Source organism: Chiloscyllium punctatum, chromosome 2 (genome assembly GCF_047496795.1).
Source record: "Chiloscyllium punctatum isolate Juve2018m chromosome 2, sChiPun1.3, whole genome shotgun sequence".
Classification (NCBI taxonomy): Eukaryota; Metazoa; Chordata; class Chondrichthyes; order Orectolobiformes; family Hemiscylliidae; genus Chiloscyllium; species Chiloscyllium punctatum.
In genome coordinates, this window is record NC_092740.1 from 24,835,067 (window position 1) to 24,854,398 (window position 19,332).

Genomic DNA, 19,332 nt, shown 5'->3' on the forward strand with positions numbered 1-19,332 from the left:
GGGTATATCACAGCTCACTAGCTTGAGAAGAACTGGCCCCATCTTCCTCACCTTCACAATAAACTATTTCTTCAAACAGCATTGAAAACCCATCCCACGTGTTAATGTCACCCTTGAACTGATCACTAGCATTGGTGCCTGTATGAGAATGGCAGGAGACGAGGAGAGAATTTGCTGAGTCAGTTCACACCAGAATTCCTTCAATGTGTTTCAGATCGTGCAATGTCCCCAGGTGCTCCCCCTTTGCTTTGTGGGAAAGTGTCCCGGGATATCAAGCAAGAGCTGGATAAACTCACGAGTAATGTGCGGATTAAGAAGCTGAGATGGTTCTCGGAATGTTTGTCAGTAAGTCCTTCTATTGTGATCATTAGATCTCATTACGTTGCAGAAATAATGTCAAGTTCAGCAGTTTGACATGATCTGCAATTCATTGAATCCTGATTAGCATCTTCAAAATTCTGATCCTTGATTCCAAATCACTTCATGATCTTGCCTTTTCCTATTTTGTAATGGCCTCTAAGTCACAACTATTCAAGATATTTGCACTCCTCCAATTCCAGCAACTTCCTGCTTATTACTTCCTGTTTCCTTGTTTACTCAGAGAGTAGTTAGGGAATGGAATGCCCTGCCTGCAACAGTAGTAGACTCATCAACTTTAAGAGCATTTAAATAGTCATTGAATAAACATATGAATGATCATGGAATAGTGCAGGTTAGATGGGCTTCAGATTGGTTTCACAGGGCAGCGCAACATCTAGAGCCAAAGAGTCCCTACTGCGCTGTATTGTTCTATGTTCTAATTGCTCTACATTTGGTGGATATATCTCCAGTTGCCTGGTCCCTAACCTCGGGATTTCCCCCTTGAGGTCCTCCTTAATCAGCATGGTGTGTTTAAAGCTCCTGCGAAGCAACACGGGCTGCTTTAAGGTATTAAAAGTCCGATATAAATCCAGATTCTTGTTGTCTCACTGTACTGAGGACTGTGTAAAACTGTTGTTTGTGAGTGATCGAATGCTAATTGCTCCCGCGACTAAATGTTTTTGACATCCCCCCCCACCGTCTCAGCTATTACGAGGGGGCATAGCTTTAAATTAAGGGGTGGTAGGTATAGGACAGATGTTAGGGGTAGATTCTTTACTCAGCGAGTGGTGAGTTCATGGAATACCCTGCCAGTAGCAGTGGTGGACTCTCCCTCTTTATGGGTATTTAAACGGGCATTGGATAGGCATACGGAGGATAGTGGGCTAGTGTAGGTTAGGTGGGCTTGGATCGGCGCAACATCGAGGGCCAAAGGACCTGTACTGCGCTGTATTTTTCTATGTTCTATGTTCTATGTCTCCCCGGTAGATACATCCACAGTGGGGTTTCTCCTCACTGTGCAGTCTCCTCACGGAGAAATGGAGGAGAAGCAAATGCACCAGGGAGCTCAGAATCAACTGGAACCTCCAGCAGTGGCCGAACAGCCTCCAGACGAAGAGGTGACAGCTGAAAGTTCCAGTCAGGATGTGGAGGAAGGCTGAGTTGGTCAAGGGTCCTCACTGCTATTTCCTCTAGAGGAGCAATGGGTAGTTCCACAGCAATCTCCAGATATCCCCGGATGCTGTGACAGAACAGTGCCACCTGCTGGGTGGAGGGTCTGGTGTGATATGAAAGAGTGGATGGCCATCAACCTTCTCTGGAGCCATGAGGGGGGCTCCTTGCGTATCGAGCGACAAGCCGACACTCACAGAAGTTGCTGCTGCCGATCAACCTGGGAGGCCTGCATGGCAGTGGCAAGCTCTCCAGGGAGTTTGGGGGACCCTTCTATACCAGTGACAGCTGTACTGAATTTCACACAAACTGGCTGCTTGTAAGGAATCACTGGGCAGCTGTTCCTGAGATGATGCCAGATCGCACCATTTCACCTCATTCCCCTCTGCCATGATGCAGCTGGATATTAGGTATTGCCTACTTAACTGACTTCCCCCAGTGGCTATATACTGTCAGTTCCGACATAATACAATAGTTCCGTTCTCCTACGATCTTGTGCAATAGCCATGCCAATAAAATCAATGGGGCCAGACGCGCGGTATAGCCAATACAGGTAAGGAAGGTTCGTGTTCTCTGAATAACAGTCTAAATTCTTCAATCGCGTTCAAGCAAATTCACTTTGGCGAAACACACATTATGGCAGAGTCAACTGTACTGTCCACGGGTTACACCGAGAGCACCATATCTTAATGCTGGCATGGCTGTTTTTGGCAAAATGAAGCCCAAGCTTTGTCCACATTTCGGCTTCACCTGCCCTCGAAGTTACACAGTCACAGGTTATTACAGCTGGAGGATGTGGGACAGATAAATACTTTTCATACTGTGAACGTGTCCCACAACGTCATTTTTGTGTTGGCATTTAGAACATTTCCAAACATGTTTCAATTCTGTCGTCAGTTTTTCTCCCAGTATCAGCTTGCATTTGAGACAAGAAAGGTTAAGGGATGTAAAATTATAGTCCTGTTACTTGTGTTTCATTGCTTTGAAGTCCATTTAGTGGTCTCCTTGACAGTTATCCTCGATTGCAAAACAGCCTCTGTTTTCATTTCAAGTTTCCACACTTTGATCCGTAAATAATGAGTGACAGGTCCAAAAGATGTGGGAGCAGAAGCTGGCCATTCAGCCCATCGAGTCTGTTCCACAGTTATTGCACAAGATGAAGGTTACTTATATTTTTAAAATCTTGCATTTTTTTGGCTACGTCTGAGGCACGTAGAGTTTTTTGGAGGGTTGGGCACACCAAGCTCTAGCAGGTTCTCTCACTGTTCCTTACCAGACTCACCTCAGTAACTGTCTACCATGCCTCTGTAGCGTCTCTCACATCTCATCTTACTGCATGCCATTCCCGGAATGAATGGTGACTCAGTGGCTATCTCAACATTAACCAGCATTCCTTGCACCTGTGTCATCTTTAAGAACACATGGTCACCCAGGTAAACATCATTAGTCTGGAGTGTTCTTGACATTTGCTGTGGACATGGTAGACAGGTGAAATTCATGTCCCTTTGTGCGGGCAGGAATTTGACGTTCTGCTCCACAGGGTGGTGCCAATTTGGGACTTCCTCCTCCCACATGACCAGCAGTGAAGGCCACAACTCCAGACCATGTCAGACTGCTCTGAGGTTGCTACTCAGTTTAGAGCAGTCTCAGCCGCCTAGAAGAACACATAGCCTTCTCCACTACTCCAGCTTAAGCACCATCATCCTGTCTCCAATACCTCACACTCACTCTAACTCTGCTGCTGCACCCAACTCACACCAAGACTCATGTTCTACCACTCTCACTATGCCTGCAACATCGTTCCCATTTGACCCCTTCATCTACCCCAACCCATGGCACCACTCATCCAGCATGCTGTCTACGCTACCTACTCACTCACTTGGAACACCTCACCACCTGCACCAGCAGTGTCAGTAGCTGTACCACCCTCTTTATCTTCCATAATGCAGCATAATTGACTCTCATAGCATGAGGAAAACAGGAGACAGTGAGGTCTGCAGATGCTGGAGAGCAGGGCAGAAGTACTCAGGATGGGTGGCATGCTCCCCATGACTCAGCTCCTCACCTTCCATGCAGAGTGAAGCCTGCCTCTAATTGCCCTGAGCAGAGCCTGGACTGGTATTGGAAGCTACCTTTGACTTAGAGTGCCTGAGCAAAGTCTATCCCCCTCCACGTGACGGAAGACTGCAGCAATATGAGCCTGGTATCTCTGGCTGAGGAGCCAAAACGCCAAAAGACCTTGCAAGGTAACGATTCTGTGAGCATCCAGGTCAGCTGAGAGTCTGTGAACACTAAGAGAGCAAATGAGGAGCGTGGAGATGTAGCCTAGTCCAGACCATGAGCTGGGAGTGTGTTCCTGAACAACCCCAGTGTCCTTGCTGCAGCATCATTATTGACAGTCACCAGTGGAGCATTGAAATGCAGAAGTGTCCTGGAAGTGATTCCGAGATGAGAGCTGTTAGAGGCTGACACCATGTAAGATTCGGTATCTGTAGATCTGAGGTCTGTGTTGCCAGTACCTATGCAGTGTGGCCTGAGATGTCAGTGTCCAGTTTCCAACATGGAGATTGTCCGGAGCGAGTGAGGAACTGTATCTGGCAGGTCCTTGTTTCCCAACATTGAGCTTGTTTGGAGAGTTTGTTTCGGCAAGATGCTGAATATTAAAGAGGTGAGTTGGATTGTTAACAAGGCATTTAACGGACAACAATAACCATCAATTAACAACTTGCCACATCATTTGTGAAAAGTAGAAAAGATTGAGTGGGACATTCTTGTGGCTGAGATGGGCCTCACTGGACATGTCCCCTGATTCTGCCACAAGATATTACAACAGCCCATGTTGTTCAGAGTCCTATAAGATTCCATCCAATGGCCTTGCTCAATTAATAATAGCTGAACTTGATTGCAAAAGGAGCGATTACAAACCAGGGCTAAGTGCTTTTGATCTTGTTGGGAAACCACAAAACAAATTTACCAAACAACACCCACATGAAGAGATAGCCAGCAATATTTCACTTTTTGGAATACTTTAATTTAACACAGATCAGACCCAAAGTAAATTAAACATCAATTAATAAACAAATGAGACTTGAAATGAAAAGGTATATTTCAATTTACATTGTCGATACCATAAAGTCATATCTTACACATTGTATGGCCTGAACAAGTGTTGAATTCCATCTGCTCTAATATTGTCTTTGGGTTTCTATTCTATTAGCAGTATGGCCAGCATATAAGTTAGGGGCAGATGTAGGCCACTCAGCTGTATGGGCCTGATTTAATAAGATCAGGCTGATCTGCTAACTCTACATTTCTGGCTCCTCCCAAAATACTTATTGAAAATCTATCTCCCATGGCCTAACGATGTTCAAAGACTCTGCTCAAAGACAGTCCGTTGAGGAAAAAAGACCCTCGGAGAAAATTGTACAGAATAGTTTCATTGTTGCAAAGTCGAGAAATAGTCCTTGTTTTTCGTTCCTTTACACTTGCCCTTTGTCTGCAGGTCTGATTTATCGCTGACCACGCAACCTTTGAATCTTAAAATGTATCATGTTGGAACTGCTTCCATGTCAAGGGCTGCTATGTCGCATTATATTTGTCTCATTAATCAAGAAAATATAGTTGGTCTTTACAACTTATGCAAAATATTATGCAATAAAAAAGATTTTTTAATCATTTGTAAACAGTACTGATTCCTCAGATTCTTTAAAGAAATTCGTTTTTTTTTTCTTACAGTGCTGCTTCGAAGTTGTTGCACTGTTAATTTCTTAAAACAGTTCAAAATATGTGCAGAACAGGTAGGGCAAACAGAGGTTGGAAAATCTGGGTATCGTAGGAATAATTTAAAAGTTAGAGCTGGATGTTCAGAAGTAGGATCGGAATGCAAATCTGGACACCAAGGATAGTAACTATATGGAACTCGTTCCAAAGATGGTAATTAATGCTCGATAACTTGTTAGTTTTAAATATGTGATTAACAGTCTTTTGACAACCAGGGCTATTAATCAATATGGACCAAAATTGGTAATATGAAGTCAGGTCACAGATTAGCCATGATCTCATTAAATGGTAGAATAGGCTGCATGGCAAAATGTTCCTCATTTTTCTCTCTTTCTAAATGCTTATCTGTGTTCTTCCTAGCCCCCAGGAGGCAGTAAAAATCTCTGGGACTTGGTGGCTGTTTTAAAAGACCAAGATGACAGTCTACTCCCACAGAACTACTGCAAAGGAATAATGCACATTAAACATCTGGTCAGGTTCAAAACTGTAAGTAATGGAGGTTTTATCATACAAGTCTCAAATGAAGTCTCGTATCTCAGATTGGTAAAATATGTTCCGTGGTGAGACTATCTCAAAGTGATTGAATGGTGAAAGTATATTGAACTGTGATTCAAATATCAACACAGTCAGACATATCGTATATGGCCTGATTTTATACTACCTGCTTAATAATGAGCAGTTGGATGAAGGTTTACAGTATACTATTTGGGCAGTTGGACTTTTAAGTAATGGTAAATGGGTTTTGATTATCAGCTTTATCGAGAAGACTTGTTTTTCTTTAAGAGTCAGAAATTGTTTTCCAACTGTGAGTCAAAATGGCATTTATAATCAACCATGTGAATTATGTTGATGACTAGATAATCTATTTGATGAGATAATTGCTGAAGTGTTGGATAATTTAAGTGTGGTGACCCAGAGAGAGACAGGTAGAGGGGTCATGAGCAGGTTCCGTTCAGGAGACAGGATCCATATTGGCCGAAGTACTGTTCAATGGCCTCAACATTCATCAAAATCAGACAAAGGTAAGTGAGTTTGCCTGTCTGTCTTGGGGAGAGACAGAGAGAGTTATATCTGCTGAATGTACAGAAAGTTGCTCAAAATTTGCATCCTTATCCACACAGTAAGAAATTAAAGTGTGTAGATAGCATTGATACTTTAGTGGATTTGCATGTGTGTGTAAAGGATTTGACTGGGAATTAAAAAGGGTTGAAGATTTCTTTTAACTGTCTACACAACCTTTCCAAACTTTTTGTTTATTTGTGTGTAATAAACTTTGTTGTTCTTTCCTTAAAATTACATTTGTAATCTCTTATAATCTCCAGAATAAGGTGGGTGAATTTGCAACATTTGTTAATACCTGGGACTTCGATGTTGTGGCCACTTCAGAGACATGGATAGAGCAGGGACAGGATTGGTTGTTGCAAGTTCCAGGATTTCAGTGTTTCAGTGAGAACAGAGAAGATGGTAAAAGAGGGGGAGGTGTGACACTGTTAGTCAAGGACAATATTACGGAGGCAGAAAGGATGTTTGAGGACGCATTTACTGAGGTAGTATGGGCTGAGGTTAGAAACAGAAAACGAGAGGTCACCCTCTTGGGAGTTTTCTCTCAGCCTCTGAATAGTTCCAGAGATGTAGAGGGAGGATAGCAAAGATAATTCTGAAAAGGAGCAAGAGTAACAGGGTAGTTGTTATGGGGCCTTTAACTTTCCAAATATTGACTGGAAATACTATAGTTCAAGTACTTTATGTCCTATGTTTGCAGGATGGTTTCCTGACAACGTATGTAGACAGGCCAACAAGAACAAGGCCACATTGGATTTGGTACTGGGCAATGAACCTGGCCAGGTGTTAGATTGGAGGTAGGTGAGCACTTTGGTGATAGTGACTACAATTCAGTTATGTTTACTTTAGTGATGGAAAGGGATGGGTATATACTGGAGGACAAGAGTTATTGCTGGGGGAAAGGCAATTATTATGTGATTAGGCAAGGTTTAGGATGCACAGGATGGGAGAGGAAACTGCAGGGCATTGACACAATTGAAATGTGGAGCTTATTCAAGGCACAGTTACTGCGTTTCCTTGATTAGTACATACCTGTCAGGCAGGGAGGAAGTTGTCGAGTGAAGGAGCTGTGGTTTACTAACAAAGTTGAATCTCTTGTTAAGAGGAAGAAGAAGCTTATGTTAGCATGAGACATGAAGGCTCAGTTAGGGCACTTGAGAGTTACAGGTTAGCCAGGAAAGATCTAAAGAGAGATCGAAGAAGAACCAGGAGGGGACATGAGAACTTGTTGGCAGATAGAATCAAGGAAAACCCTAAAGCTTTCTATTGGTATTAGGAATAAAAGAATGACTTCAGAAAGATTAGGGTCAATCAAGGACAATAGTGTGAAGTTGTGCGTGGAGTCCGAGGAGATAGGAGAAGTGCTAGATTAATATTTTTCGTCAGTATTCACACTGGAAAAAGTCAATGTTGTTGAGGAGAATACTGAGATACAGGCTACTAAACTAGGCGGGATTGAGGTTCCCCATGAGGAGGTGTCAGCAATTCTGGAAAGTGCGAAAATAGATAAGTCCCCTTCTCTGAAGGGATTTATCCTGGGATTCTCCTTTCTGAGAAGCCAGGGAGGAGATTGCAAAGCCTTTGGCCTTGATCATTATGTCAACATTGTCTACAGGAATAGTGCCAGAAGACTGGAGGATAGCAAATGTTGTCCCCTTGTTCAAGAAGTGAAAAGAGAGAACAATTTCTGACCATTGGCAGCACGGTGGCACAGTGGTTAGCACTGCTGCCTCACAGCGCCAGAGACCCAGGTTCAATTTCCGCCTCAGGTGACTGACTGTGTGGAGTTTGCACATTCTCCCCATCTCTGTGTGGGTTTCCTCCGGGTGCTCCGGTTTACTCCCACAGTCCAAAAAACGTGCCGGTTAGGTGAATTGGCCACGCTGAATTGCCCGTAGTGTTAGGTGTAGGGGAATGGGTCTGGGTGGGTGCGCTTCGGCGGTTCAGTGTGGACTTGTTGGGCTGAAGGGCCTGTTTCCACACTGTAAGTACTCTAATCTAATCTAAACACTGGTAATTATAAAGCAGTGAGCCTTACTTCGGTTGTGGGTAAAGTGTTGAAAAAGGTTGTAAGAGATAAGATTTATAATCATCGAGAGAGGAAAAAGTTGATTAGGGATAGTTAACATGGTTTTGTGAAGAGCAGGTCATGCCCCAAACCTTACTGAGTTCTTTGAGATGGTGACCAAACAGGTGAATGAGGGTAAAGTGGTTGATGTGGTGTATATGGATTTCAGTAAGGTTCAATAAGGTTCCCCACGGTAGACTATTGCACAATAAATGAAGTTGATTTAGTGATTTGGATCAGAAATTGGCTAGCTGAAAGAAGACAGAGGGTGGTGGTTGATGGGAAATGATCATCCTGGAATTCACTTACTAGTGGTGTACCGCAAGGATCTGTTTGTCATTGTTATAAACAGCCATTGCTGTTTGTCATTTTTATAAATGATCGAGATGAGGCTGGGTTAGTATATTTGCAGGTGATAGTAAGGTTGGTGGAGTTGTGGATAGTGCTGAAGGATGTTGCAGGTTACAAACGGACATAGATAAACTGCAGAGCTGGGCTGAGAAGTTGCAAATGGACTTTAATGAAAAGTGTGAGGTGATTTACTTTGGAAGGAACAACAGGAATAAAGCGTACTGGGCTAATGGTAAGATTCTTAATAGTGTAGATGAGCAGAGAGATCTCGGTGTCCATGTACATAGATCCCTGAAAGCTGTCACCCAGGTGATAGAGTTGTTAAGAAGGCATATGGTGTATTAGCTTTTCTTGGTAGAGGGATTGGGTTTTGGAGCCACGAGGTCGTGCTGCAGCTATAAAAAAACTCTGATGCGGCCGCACTTGAAGTATTGCATATCGTTCTGGTTATTGCATTAAAGGAAGGATGTGGAAGCTTTGGAAAGGGTGCAGAGGAGATTTACTCGGATACTGCCTGGTATGGAGGGAAGGTCTTACGAGGAAACGCTGAGGGACTTGAGACTGTTTTCGTTAGAGAGAAGAAGGTTGAGAGGTGATTTAATTGAGACATATAAGATAATCAAAGGGTTAGATAGGGTGGACAGTGAAAGCCTTTTTCCTCAGATGGTGATGGCTAGCACAAGGGGACATAGCTTTAAATTGAGGGGTGATAGATATAGGACAAATGTCAGAGGTTGTTTCTTTACTCAGAGAGTAGTAGGCACATGGAATGCACTGCCTACGTCAGTAGTAGACTCGCCAACTTTAAGGGCATTTAAATGGTCATTGTATAAACATATGAATGAAAATGGAATAGTGTAGGATAGATAGGCTTCAGATTGGTTCCACAGATCGGTGCAAAATTGGGGGCCAAAGGGCCTGTACTGCTTTGTAATGTTCGATGTTCTATGAATATGTCCAGTGTCTGACCACGGTAGCCAAATTGCTAAAGCAAAATTATGTTTTATCAAGACAGATTTGACCTGTCCACTATTAATATCACTTGGGATCAGAACAGCAGGTTAACGTATTGAATTCCTTTTCATGATACCTTTCATATAAATGTATTGGTTTATGATATCACAAATAATTTTCAAGTTAACAAATTTATTAGCAAGAGAACTAGGATATAACTTCCCAGTTGTTCAATACTGATAATATCACATTTTATCGCTTTTTCTTGGGATGTCAAGGCTGTTGACAAGTCTGGCATCTATTGTCCATTTTAAATTGCCCTTGAGAAGGTAATTTTGAGATGTCTTCCTAAACCACTGCTATCCATCTGGGCAGTGGCAGTGGCAGTGGTGGATGTCTCTTGGTTCAAGGACAATATCTGCTCAGAGTCATGAACTTTTGCCATTGAGTTTTGTGTGACTGGATGGGCCAATTCTGAAACCACAGATCTTTGAACATGTGGGGCGGGTTGTGCCATTTTCTTTCTGTCCTTTCCTTCTCTGTCACTACTCTTAATCATCATTAAGGTGCTGACGTTCCCTTGCCTCCATTGGTACCACTGTGTGCTGGTGGTGTAGGAAGTGTGTACAGAGCAACCTCAGTTATCCAAACCTCGATTATCCTAATTTCGGATTATCCAAATAAGATCTCAAAGTCCCGATGCTTGGGTAAACTGTGACAACAACAAAACATAAGACCTAAGGGTGTAAAAATCTCCAGTTCCATCTTACATTGCATCACTTGAAGTATGATACTCCATTTGAAACAAGATCCTCTGATGTTAAATAATAGCTATATATTAAATAAAAACTTTAATAAGAAAACTTACTGAGTGAGAGAGGCCAGATCCGGTGCCACAGCGTGCCTGTAGGAAGGAGAACGTGCGACACCACTGGCCACCGGGAGAACTGCAACCTAATTTCACACCCGCTCCCCACGGCCAACAGATCAGTTATCTGAACATTCGATTATCTGAACAAAATACTCCTCACTCGTGTCGTTCAGATAATTGAGGTTGCCCTGTATTTGAAGCAGTGGAAATGATGCCTGGGAAGTAGGCTACTTTTTTATGGATCGTGTTGGACTACCTGAATATAGTTGGAGCTACACTCTTGTAACAAGTGGGAAGTATTCCATCAGCCTCCTAACAGATGCCTTGTGGACAGGTTTTGGGGAGTCAGGAGTTACTCATTGAAAAATGTTCAGCTTCTGTTCTGCTCTTGTGCTCCCAGTATTGATGTGACTGGTCACATTCAGTTTCTGGTCAATGGTAGCCTCCCAGATGTCGACAATGAGAGATGATAATGCAATTGAATGTTCGATTTTCTCGTGTTGCAGACTATCATTGCCTGGCATTTGTGCAGTGCAACTGACTGATGACTGGAGACAAGATCAGATCCAGAGTGGTAGCTGGGGAATTGAAATTCTGTTCATTTCTTTACCCCTGTTGGCTTTGCTCACTGCTGCCACTTGCCTTCTCTTTGCGATTGCGAAGCTTTCAGCAGTGAATGTGGTAAAGAAGCAGCATGTGATTGGAATTGCTGACCACCTTCAGAGGGACTGGAAAACCTTGAGATTCCAACACCTGAGCTACCTCTGAATTGCGCTGAGCTCAGGGATAATGTGTATCAACTGGCTCATGAATGGGCGTAGTCCCCATCCTACCACTCACTGCTAGTAACCAGCAATCCCACTTTCCTGCCCTCCTACTTAAATAAGGGAGGTTTCTTTGCCCCTGCCAGCTTATTGACTAGGAGCCTCTCTCACTATTACGTGGCTTCAGCTATCATGGTGCCCGCTGCAGTGGGCTGCTTTAAAGTCCAGGGTCAAAAAGTATGGCGCTGGAAAAACACAGCCGGTCAGGCAATATCCGAGGAGCAGGGGAGTCAACGTTTCAAACATAAGCTCTTCATCATTCCTGATAAAGAGCTTATACTTGATACGTCGATTCTCCTGCTCCTTGGATGCTGCCTGACTAGCTGTGCTTTTCCAGCACCGCATGTTTCGACTCTGATCTCCAGCATCTGCAGTCCTCTCCTTCTCCCTGCTTTAAACTTCATGCTATTTCTCATTGCTCCCCCTTGCTTTTCTTAAGTGTGTCACTTTTCAGTTAAGCGATCCAAAATTCATGCAGAATCCTCTAATACAGTCTCCTCCTTGGCCTGAAACCTCCTCAAGTCATCCTACAGAGGGGGCCTGAGGGAGCCCAGGGGAATCTCCAGTGCAGATCACAGCAGTTCCCTACACAAAGAGGTTTGTCAAAAGTGACATTGGTGGGACAAGAAATGAAGAGGAGAATGTCCAAAACAAGCCTGTTCTTTAGAATCTGCTCAGGGAAGGTCACCATAGTCTGAACAGACCATATGACTGCTCTGTCACTGGAGAGAGATGGTTGGTGGTTCAACTGGGGGGTCACCATACCTCAAGTGAGGGGGAAAATCGAGAAGATAGATCTTCAATGGTAACTTCAGCTGGTAAGAAAATTGAACCCGCACTGTTGGTATCACTTTGCATCACAAACCAACATTAGCGAACCCACTCAGTTAAGAGGTACATTAAAAAGCAATAAAATATTTTAAATGAAATTTTATGTAAAATCACCCCTCTTCTTACATTTAGCCTTGACCTGAGAATGAACTTTGACTGACGCATGTCAATTTTTCAAAGGTGAATTTGTTTTTGTACAGTCCAAAGCTCAAGAGTTAACGACCGTGAAGATGTCCAAATTTGGAGGTGGAATCGGTGCACCAACCAAGGAGGAGAGACTGAAGGAGGCCGCTGGGATTCATCTGCGACTGGGTCAGATCCAGAGATACTGCGAGCTAATGGTGGAACTTGGAGAGGTTAAGTATTTAATAGCGATAATCAGTCAGGCAAGAAGAGGCACAGGTCATTAAGAACTCATATATACCTCCATTTTCAAATCTCAGTCAATCTCCTGCTAGAATAGAAAAGTGTCGAAACTGATTTTTGTTTTGCTCTTTCTAGCAGTACAGAGTTAAAAGATCCGGGAATCTCTGTACCATTTAAACTGTTCAGTCTGCACTTCTGTGGTGCTTGAGTTTACATTCATCCGGTAGATGTAAGATAAATGTGTTCTTTCTCTGGAAGCTGGGTTTGAATATAATTAATGTGGACCATTTATTATCAGTCCCAGTAGATCCAAATCACAAACTATCCATCATTTGGCACAAATTGACACTAATTACATCACATCAATGCAATTATTGCAAATAATGTAACTAAATGCCAATGTCATGTTTAACGCAGTAGGAACACTCTACTGGGATTGAAACAATCGTCTGTTTGAACGTTAGGAGATTTGATTGCATTTCAAACCTCTCCAACTGTTTCTTATGTTCTCCATGGCTGCGATGATAAGCACCTTTCTATTTTTGACATCAGTGGGTTCTGATTCACTCAAGAATGTCTTAACCATGAATGGTATGAAGGTCTAATGGCAACTCCAGTGAACAACTGAGCTGTATGTCAACCGCTCCATCAGCAGCTAATTGCACAAGTGGCATTTGAATTGCCCTGAGTTTGGGAGGACCGAATCAGCTGCCTAATTGAGGTGGCAAGTGAAACTATGTAGATTCAGGATCGTGGCAGTGCTGTCTGTCATAACCAAATGGCAACGCCACATTAATTGGCTTAGCACTGGTTGACAGAATAGTCCCCCCGTTCAGTTAATGCAGGTTGCTGGGCGAGAGCCAGTTGAACAACATGGAACATAACGAAAAGGAATTGGGGCATTTTCAGATGGAGAGAAATTCTATGTGAGAACAAAATTGAGCCTATCTGTGGCTTTTCAGGTTTCACACATTTTTCGTGACAGATGCAAACATATCTTTGAGAAAAATATTCTTTTTGTTTCAGTGGAAAGACACCTCGACATTTCCTGATGCTGCTGTTGCAGAGCCTTCTGTTGGGATCGCTCCTTGATTTATCACCTCTCTATAATGATTGTCTTCTCCTTGCTTAATAGGTGCAGGGTTTATGAGGCAGCCCCTTCGTAAAATCCCTACTGTGCAGAAAGAGTCCATTCAGCCCATCAAGTCTGCACTGACCCTCTGAAGGGCATCCTACTCTGACCTACTCTTCCCCCCACCCCCTCATCCCCATAACCCCACATTTCCCATGGTTAATCCATCTAACCTGGACACCATGGGGCAATTTAGCATGACCAATCTGCACATCTTTGGCCTGTGGAAAGAAATCGGAACACCTGGAGGAAACCCACGCACACACAGGGAGAATATCCAAGCTCCACAGAGTCAGTCACCAAAGGCTGGAATCGAAGCCATTGTCCTTGGTGCTGTGAGGTCACAGTGCAGACCACTTGGGGAGCACATTAGTCTGAACAGAGACATTAACATGCATTAATTTCCCAAAGAAGGTGTTTACAAAAAAGCATGATTTATGAGGTAAATATGTAGCAAGTCTGACCTAGCTTTGCAGTTTGACTATCAAACAGTCAACTTTTCTGAATTTGTGAACAATTCTACATTATGGAAGCATTGTCTTCATGAAAGAGGTGTTTGCCAAGTGCCTTTCAAGCATCAACTGGTTGATATTTTAGACAAATGTGAGGATGACAGGTTTCTCTGTGTGTGTGCTTGTAGATCAATGAAGAAAAGCTTGCCAAACTGCTTTCCATGCAGAAGGTCCCTCTTGTGTTTGTATTGATGTGTCATAAGGAGATCTCTTTGGCATAAGCTACCAAGCTAGATGTTCACAAAATGGGCTTTAGTGGTCAAAGGGACAGGGACAGAAGGGAAATCATCCGACAGTTGGGTCGTTTTCCCCATGTGACCCTTGCTCAGATCCATCAAATGATTCCTTCTTTGCAGTAAAAGACAATTCCTCCTCAGTACAAAAAGACCAATTTTTTCCTTGCGTGTTTAGAAGCAGAATTTAATTAGCCAAAAATAGCATGACTTTTTAAAATCATGTGTGAGTTTTTTTTTGTAGGGACAGGAACCAAAGGGTGGAAAGACAGCAGTGCAGAATTGCCATGGCAACTCCTCAACCTAGTACTTTACCTTGACTTCCTCTGACATTATAATCACAATTGATATAGATGACAGTGTGCCAAGGCTGCTGTGATATTTATAAAAAAGACATTTGAGGAATAAAGAGCACAGCTGGGTGAGCTAACTTTCATTTGTGTTTCAGTGGGACAAAGCACTATCAGTGGCACCTGGGGTATCAATGAAATACTGGAAGAAGCTGATGCAACGGTGAGGAATCTCTTATCTTTGGTGATATACACAATGATTTTAAACACTGTTACACGACCAAATATCTCGCTCATCTGTTCCCTCAGTGTCTTTGCCAACATTCCTCCCATATTCAAACAGAGAGCAGACATCCTATTTGCTGATGCTAACAGCAGTTGCTGCAATTTATGGTGCCAAACACTGTTTGGTCCGATGGTGGAGACTCATTCCTTTTGATGCGGTGAGGCAACAGATAACTGTAAGCAGTGATGTCATCAATTTGCATATATGCAAGTAAAACACAACTAAATTGATCATTCATGCCTCATGAGTGTCTTATGCCTTGTGATATTTTACCCTGGTTGGTGAGTTTAGAACCATGGGCCCTGGGAGGAAGTCACCCACTACCTATCCCTACCTCACCACCACCATCGCCCCCTTTCCTTAATTCCTCCCCCCCTCCCTCCCCCATTTAACTGCAGTTCCCCTCACACACACACCCTAGTCCTGAAGCAGAGTTACATGTTGAGTTCTCCACCTCCTGATGGCTGCCTTGCTTGCTGTGTTCTTCCAGCCACCTGCTTGTCTACTTAGGACTGAGGCAGAGAGAAATATTTTTACTTAGTGGGTGGCGAACCTTTGGAATTCTCTAGTCTGGAATGCTCTCAAAGCTTAGTGGTGGATGTGGATCCAATCACTCCATGTAAAAGACATTTAAATAAGTACATACATGGGACAAGTATGGAGAGGTATGGGCCAGGTGCAGGTGGGGCTAGTTTATTTTGGAATTATGTTTGGCATAGACTAGTTGGACCGAAGGGTCAGTTTCCATGCTGTCTGACTTATGACTCAGCCATTTAATATGTTTAAAGTCAGGATTAGCAGATTTCTCAATAACAAGTGTGGACTTGTTGGGCCGAAGGGCCTGTTTCCACGCTGTAATGTAATGTAATCTAATCTAAAACAATGGTGTAAAGAGATAGGGGGATTTTAATGGGGAAAACAGTACTTTAAAAGGCATGATCATAGGGAATAGCAGAGCAGTCTCTGCGGGCTGAATGGCCTCCAGCTCTCGTGTTCCTGTGAAATGACTTAAAGTTGAACTGTACAATGCAAATGTGGGAATTCGTTTTGCTTATGGGCAAACATATTGCCAAATCCATTTGTACTGAATGTATTATTGATCTGTTGATACAGAACCTTGTTAAAATTCACAATCAATAGTTGCTTGCTGTGACCCTTAGCATGATATGTCAATCTGTTGAGTATTCTCTTTAAGCTTTCCAGGTGTTTGACCATTCACTAAATTAACACCAGCAGGGTGAGAATAATGAAAGCAAAATTAGTAAAATACATAGAATCCTACTGTAATTTTTTTATAATACAGAAATTAAGAAATTTTCATTATTTCTATATAATATACTTTTAGGGTGTTCCAATATAGTTATATTGAAGATGCAATTTCTTTTCTGTTGGTAAACAGGTCTCCTGTATTGTGCACAGCAACATCCCAGAAATAGGAAAAAACCCAAATGATTAATTAAAATATTATTGAACATGAGAAATATTTGAAGCTACATTCTCTCAGGTCCAAAATGGTTCCAACAAAAGGCTACAAATTGTTAAAATACTTCATCTGGTTTACAAAACAGAAAAGAATGAAGTAGCAAAACAGCGAATTGGAGAACAATATTTGAACTGAGGGGTGACCTTATAGAGATTTAGAAAATCATGAGGGGTATAGACAGGGTTAATGGGGCTGTCTTGTTTTCCAGGATGGGGAATTTCAAGACTTAGTGGGCATATTTTTAATGTGAGAGGAGAGAGGTTTAAAAAAGACATGAAGGGTAAATGTTTTACACATCCGGTGGATCGCATATGGAATGAACTTCCTGAGGATATGGTGAATGTGGGCACAGTTACAGTGTTCAAAAGACACTTTGATAAATACATGAATAGGAAAGGTTTAGAGGGATACACACCACAAGCAGACAGGTGGGACTAGTTTAGTTTGGGATTATAGTTGGCATGGACTGGTTGGACTGAAGGGTCTGTTTCCCTGTGACTCTATGGAAAGGAACAGAGTTCAAAGATCTGTAGGTTAGATGGATTGGCCGTACTAAATTGCCAGTGATGTGCAGGCTGGGTGGGTTAGCCAGGGGAAATGCAGTGTTACAGGGTAGGATGGGGAGCTGGGTCTGGGTGGGATGCTCTTTGAATGGTTACTGCAGACTTGATGGACCGAATGGCCTCCATCAGCACTATAGGGATTCTGTCATTCTAAAACTTTAAGATTTCCCAATCTGTGGAGTCCTTGATCTCCAATTTGGAAAGGGTACAGGTCAGGGGAGGATAACACAAATTTAAATGGTGATTTACAAAAGAGTTCAGTTGTACAGTTATCCATACATTTTAGTTAGTCTGAGTGCTGCCTACATCTCCCAAGAAAGGACCAGAACATAGAAGGAAATTTATCCTCAAAGGAAACAACATGCACCTTCAATATTGGATTAGTCCGTCAGAGTTACCAAGAGCAGAAAAGTATTGAGTGTTTTGAAGCATTCAGGATGTTTCTGTTTTTTTCAGGAGAGCTGACCAGCTGATTCAGGAAGGGAATGATGAAGTGATTCCATACTGTATTGCCACTGGGGATGTGAAGAAACTGGTGTCCTTCTTCACCTCTCGAGGCCAGCTGAATGAAGCACTCTTAGTTACTCAGGTAAGCTATGATTGCCAGTTGCTGGTCATATTACTCATGAGGATCAATCTTGCCATCTCTGCCGACAAGCCAGGTTCAAAGAGCTCTGATTCTCTGACCCTCAGGTTCCCCAATCCTGTGTTTGAAGAAGAGATTTACAAAACCGATTCTCCAAGTTAAGCTCAAAAGGAGCATGGCTGCCTGCTAAAGAACATTGCAATGAATTTGGCCTGTATTGAAATCTTCAGTTATTGAGTTCTTGTTCTGAGGGGAACTGAGGCCAGTTAAGGGGGAGGGTCCTGTCATTAGCCTTGCTTAACTCTCAGACCAGGAATCGACACAGGGCTTTCCACACTGGAAAGCTCCCTTCACCATTTTATGTTTTCATTTTCCTGCCAACTCACATGTGACCTTCTGGTTGACAGAGCTTCTCCCAGTTGCTGATGGGAAATGGCTGCCAAAGATACTCAGCTACTAGACAGTTGAGATTTCTCAGATACATGTAAAACACGGTCACAATCAAATGTGATCCACCTCCCAACGAGAGTTCCCAACCACAAACTGCATCCTATCAGTTCAACTGCAGTGATATCAGCTTTTCTTTCAGCCTGTGTGATAGCACAGCTTATTCCTGTATCTACAGAAACAGGCACAGTGCTTTGAAAATTGAACATCTTTGGCCAGTTTCCTCTGTGATGTATACTTTGAGATTTGCATGCACAATTTTTTAAATGTTATTTGGTGTGAGATTGGGTTTCTGGTTTTTGAATTCAGGTGACACATGGATTAGCATTTCTGCCTCACAGCACCAGAGGCCCAGGTTCAATTCCAGTCTTGGCTGCAGTTTGCACTTTCTCCCTGTGTCTGCATGGGTTTCAGCCAATTGCTCTGGTTTTCTCCCACAGTCCAAGTGAGGTGAATTAGCCATGGTAAATGCAGGGCTATGGGGATGGGATGAGGATCTGGGTTTCAGTGGGATGCTCTTTGGAGTGTCAGCTTGGACTTGATGGGCTGAATGGCTTCCATCTGCACAGTAGGGACTCTATGAATTGGTAACCAGTGTTTTCTTTCTGTGTGGTCTGAAGTTAATAATTAACCTTTAAGCATTTCTGCAATCATGCTGATTTGTTTTAAGAATAGTTTTTGAACCCTGAAGCTGTAATGTGAATGGATATGCATTGCTAATCTACCTTGGTTTGTTTTAGAGTGTTTGAGACCCAGCATGGTAAATAATGGGGTCTCACAAATTCGTTATAGAATTCTGTAATTTTTTTTATTAAACCTAAAGGAAATCTCCATCAGTAAGCGAGAGATGTTTAGTTTCTCTTTTGACTTTGAGTGGAGCAGTCCTATGAAATCCTTAAAACTGGATGGCAGTATAGAGCAGTGCTCCTGAGAAATTACAGTGAGTTAGATTAAAAAAAGGAATGTCACCATAGTCCTGGAAGGCACCTCTCCCATCAGGCAGACAACTGATGGTGAGTTTAATCTGAGGGAAACTACACCTCAGACGAGGGGCAAGGTTGAGAAGGCAGGGTCATCATAGTAACCTCAGCCATATGGGTGTCACTCTGCATCACAAACCAGCCTTCCAGCCACTGAGTTAACCCGCCCCCAAGTTGTGAATT

The 19,332-nt window shown here is 42.8% G+C and overlaps 1 protein-coding gene across 3 annotated transcripts in view; it reads left to right on the forward strand.

Moving 5' to 3' along the window:
- The window catches only part of wdr17 (WD repeat domain 17), a 166,405-nt gene that overhangs the window by 100,916 nt on the left and 46,157 nt on the right, over positions 1-19,332 (forward strand). For all 3 annotated transcript variants that reach the window (XM_072594584.1, XM_072594585.1, XM_072594583.1), the window contains exons 15-19: positions 215-345; positions 5,671-5,796; positions 12,472-12,627; positions 14,963-15,027; positions 17,593-17,725. In XM_072594584.1, the coding sequence (XP_072450685.1) occupies positions 215-345; positions 5,671-5,796; positions 12,472-12,627; positions 14,963-15,027; positions 17,593-17,725 (611 nt within the window). The remainder of the gene's footprint in view (positions 1-214; positions 346-5,670; positions 5,797-12,471; positions 12,628-14,962; positions 15,028-17,592; positions 17,726-19,332) is intronic.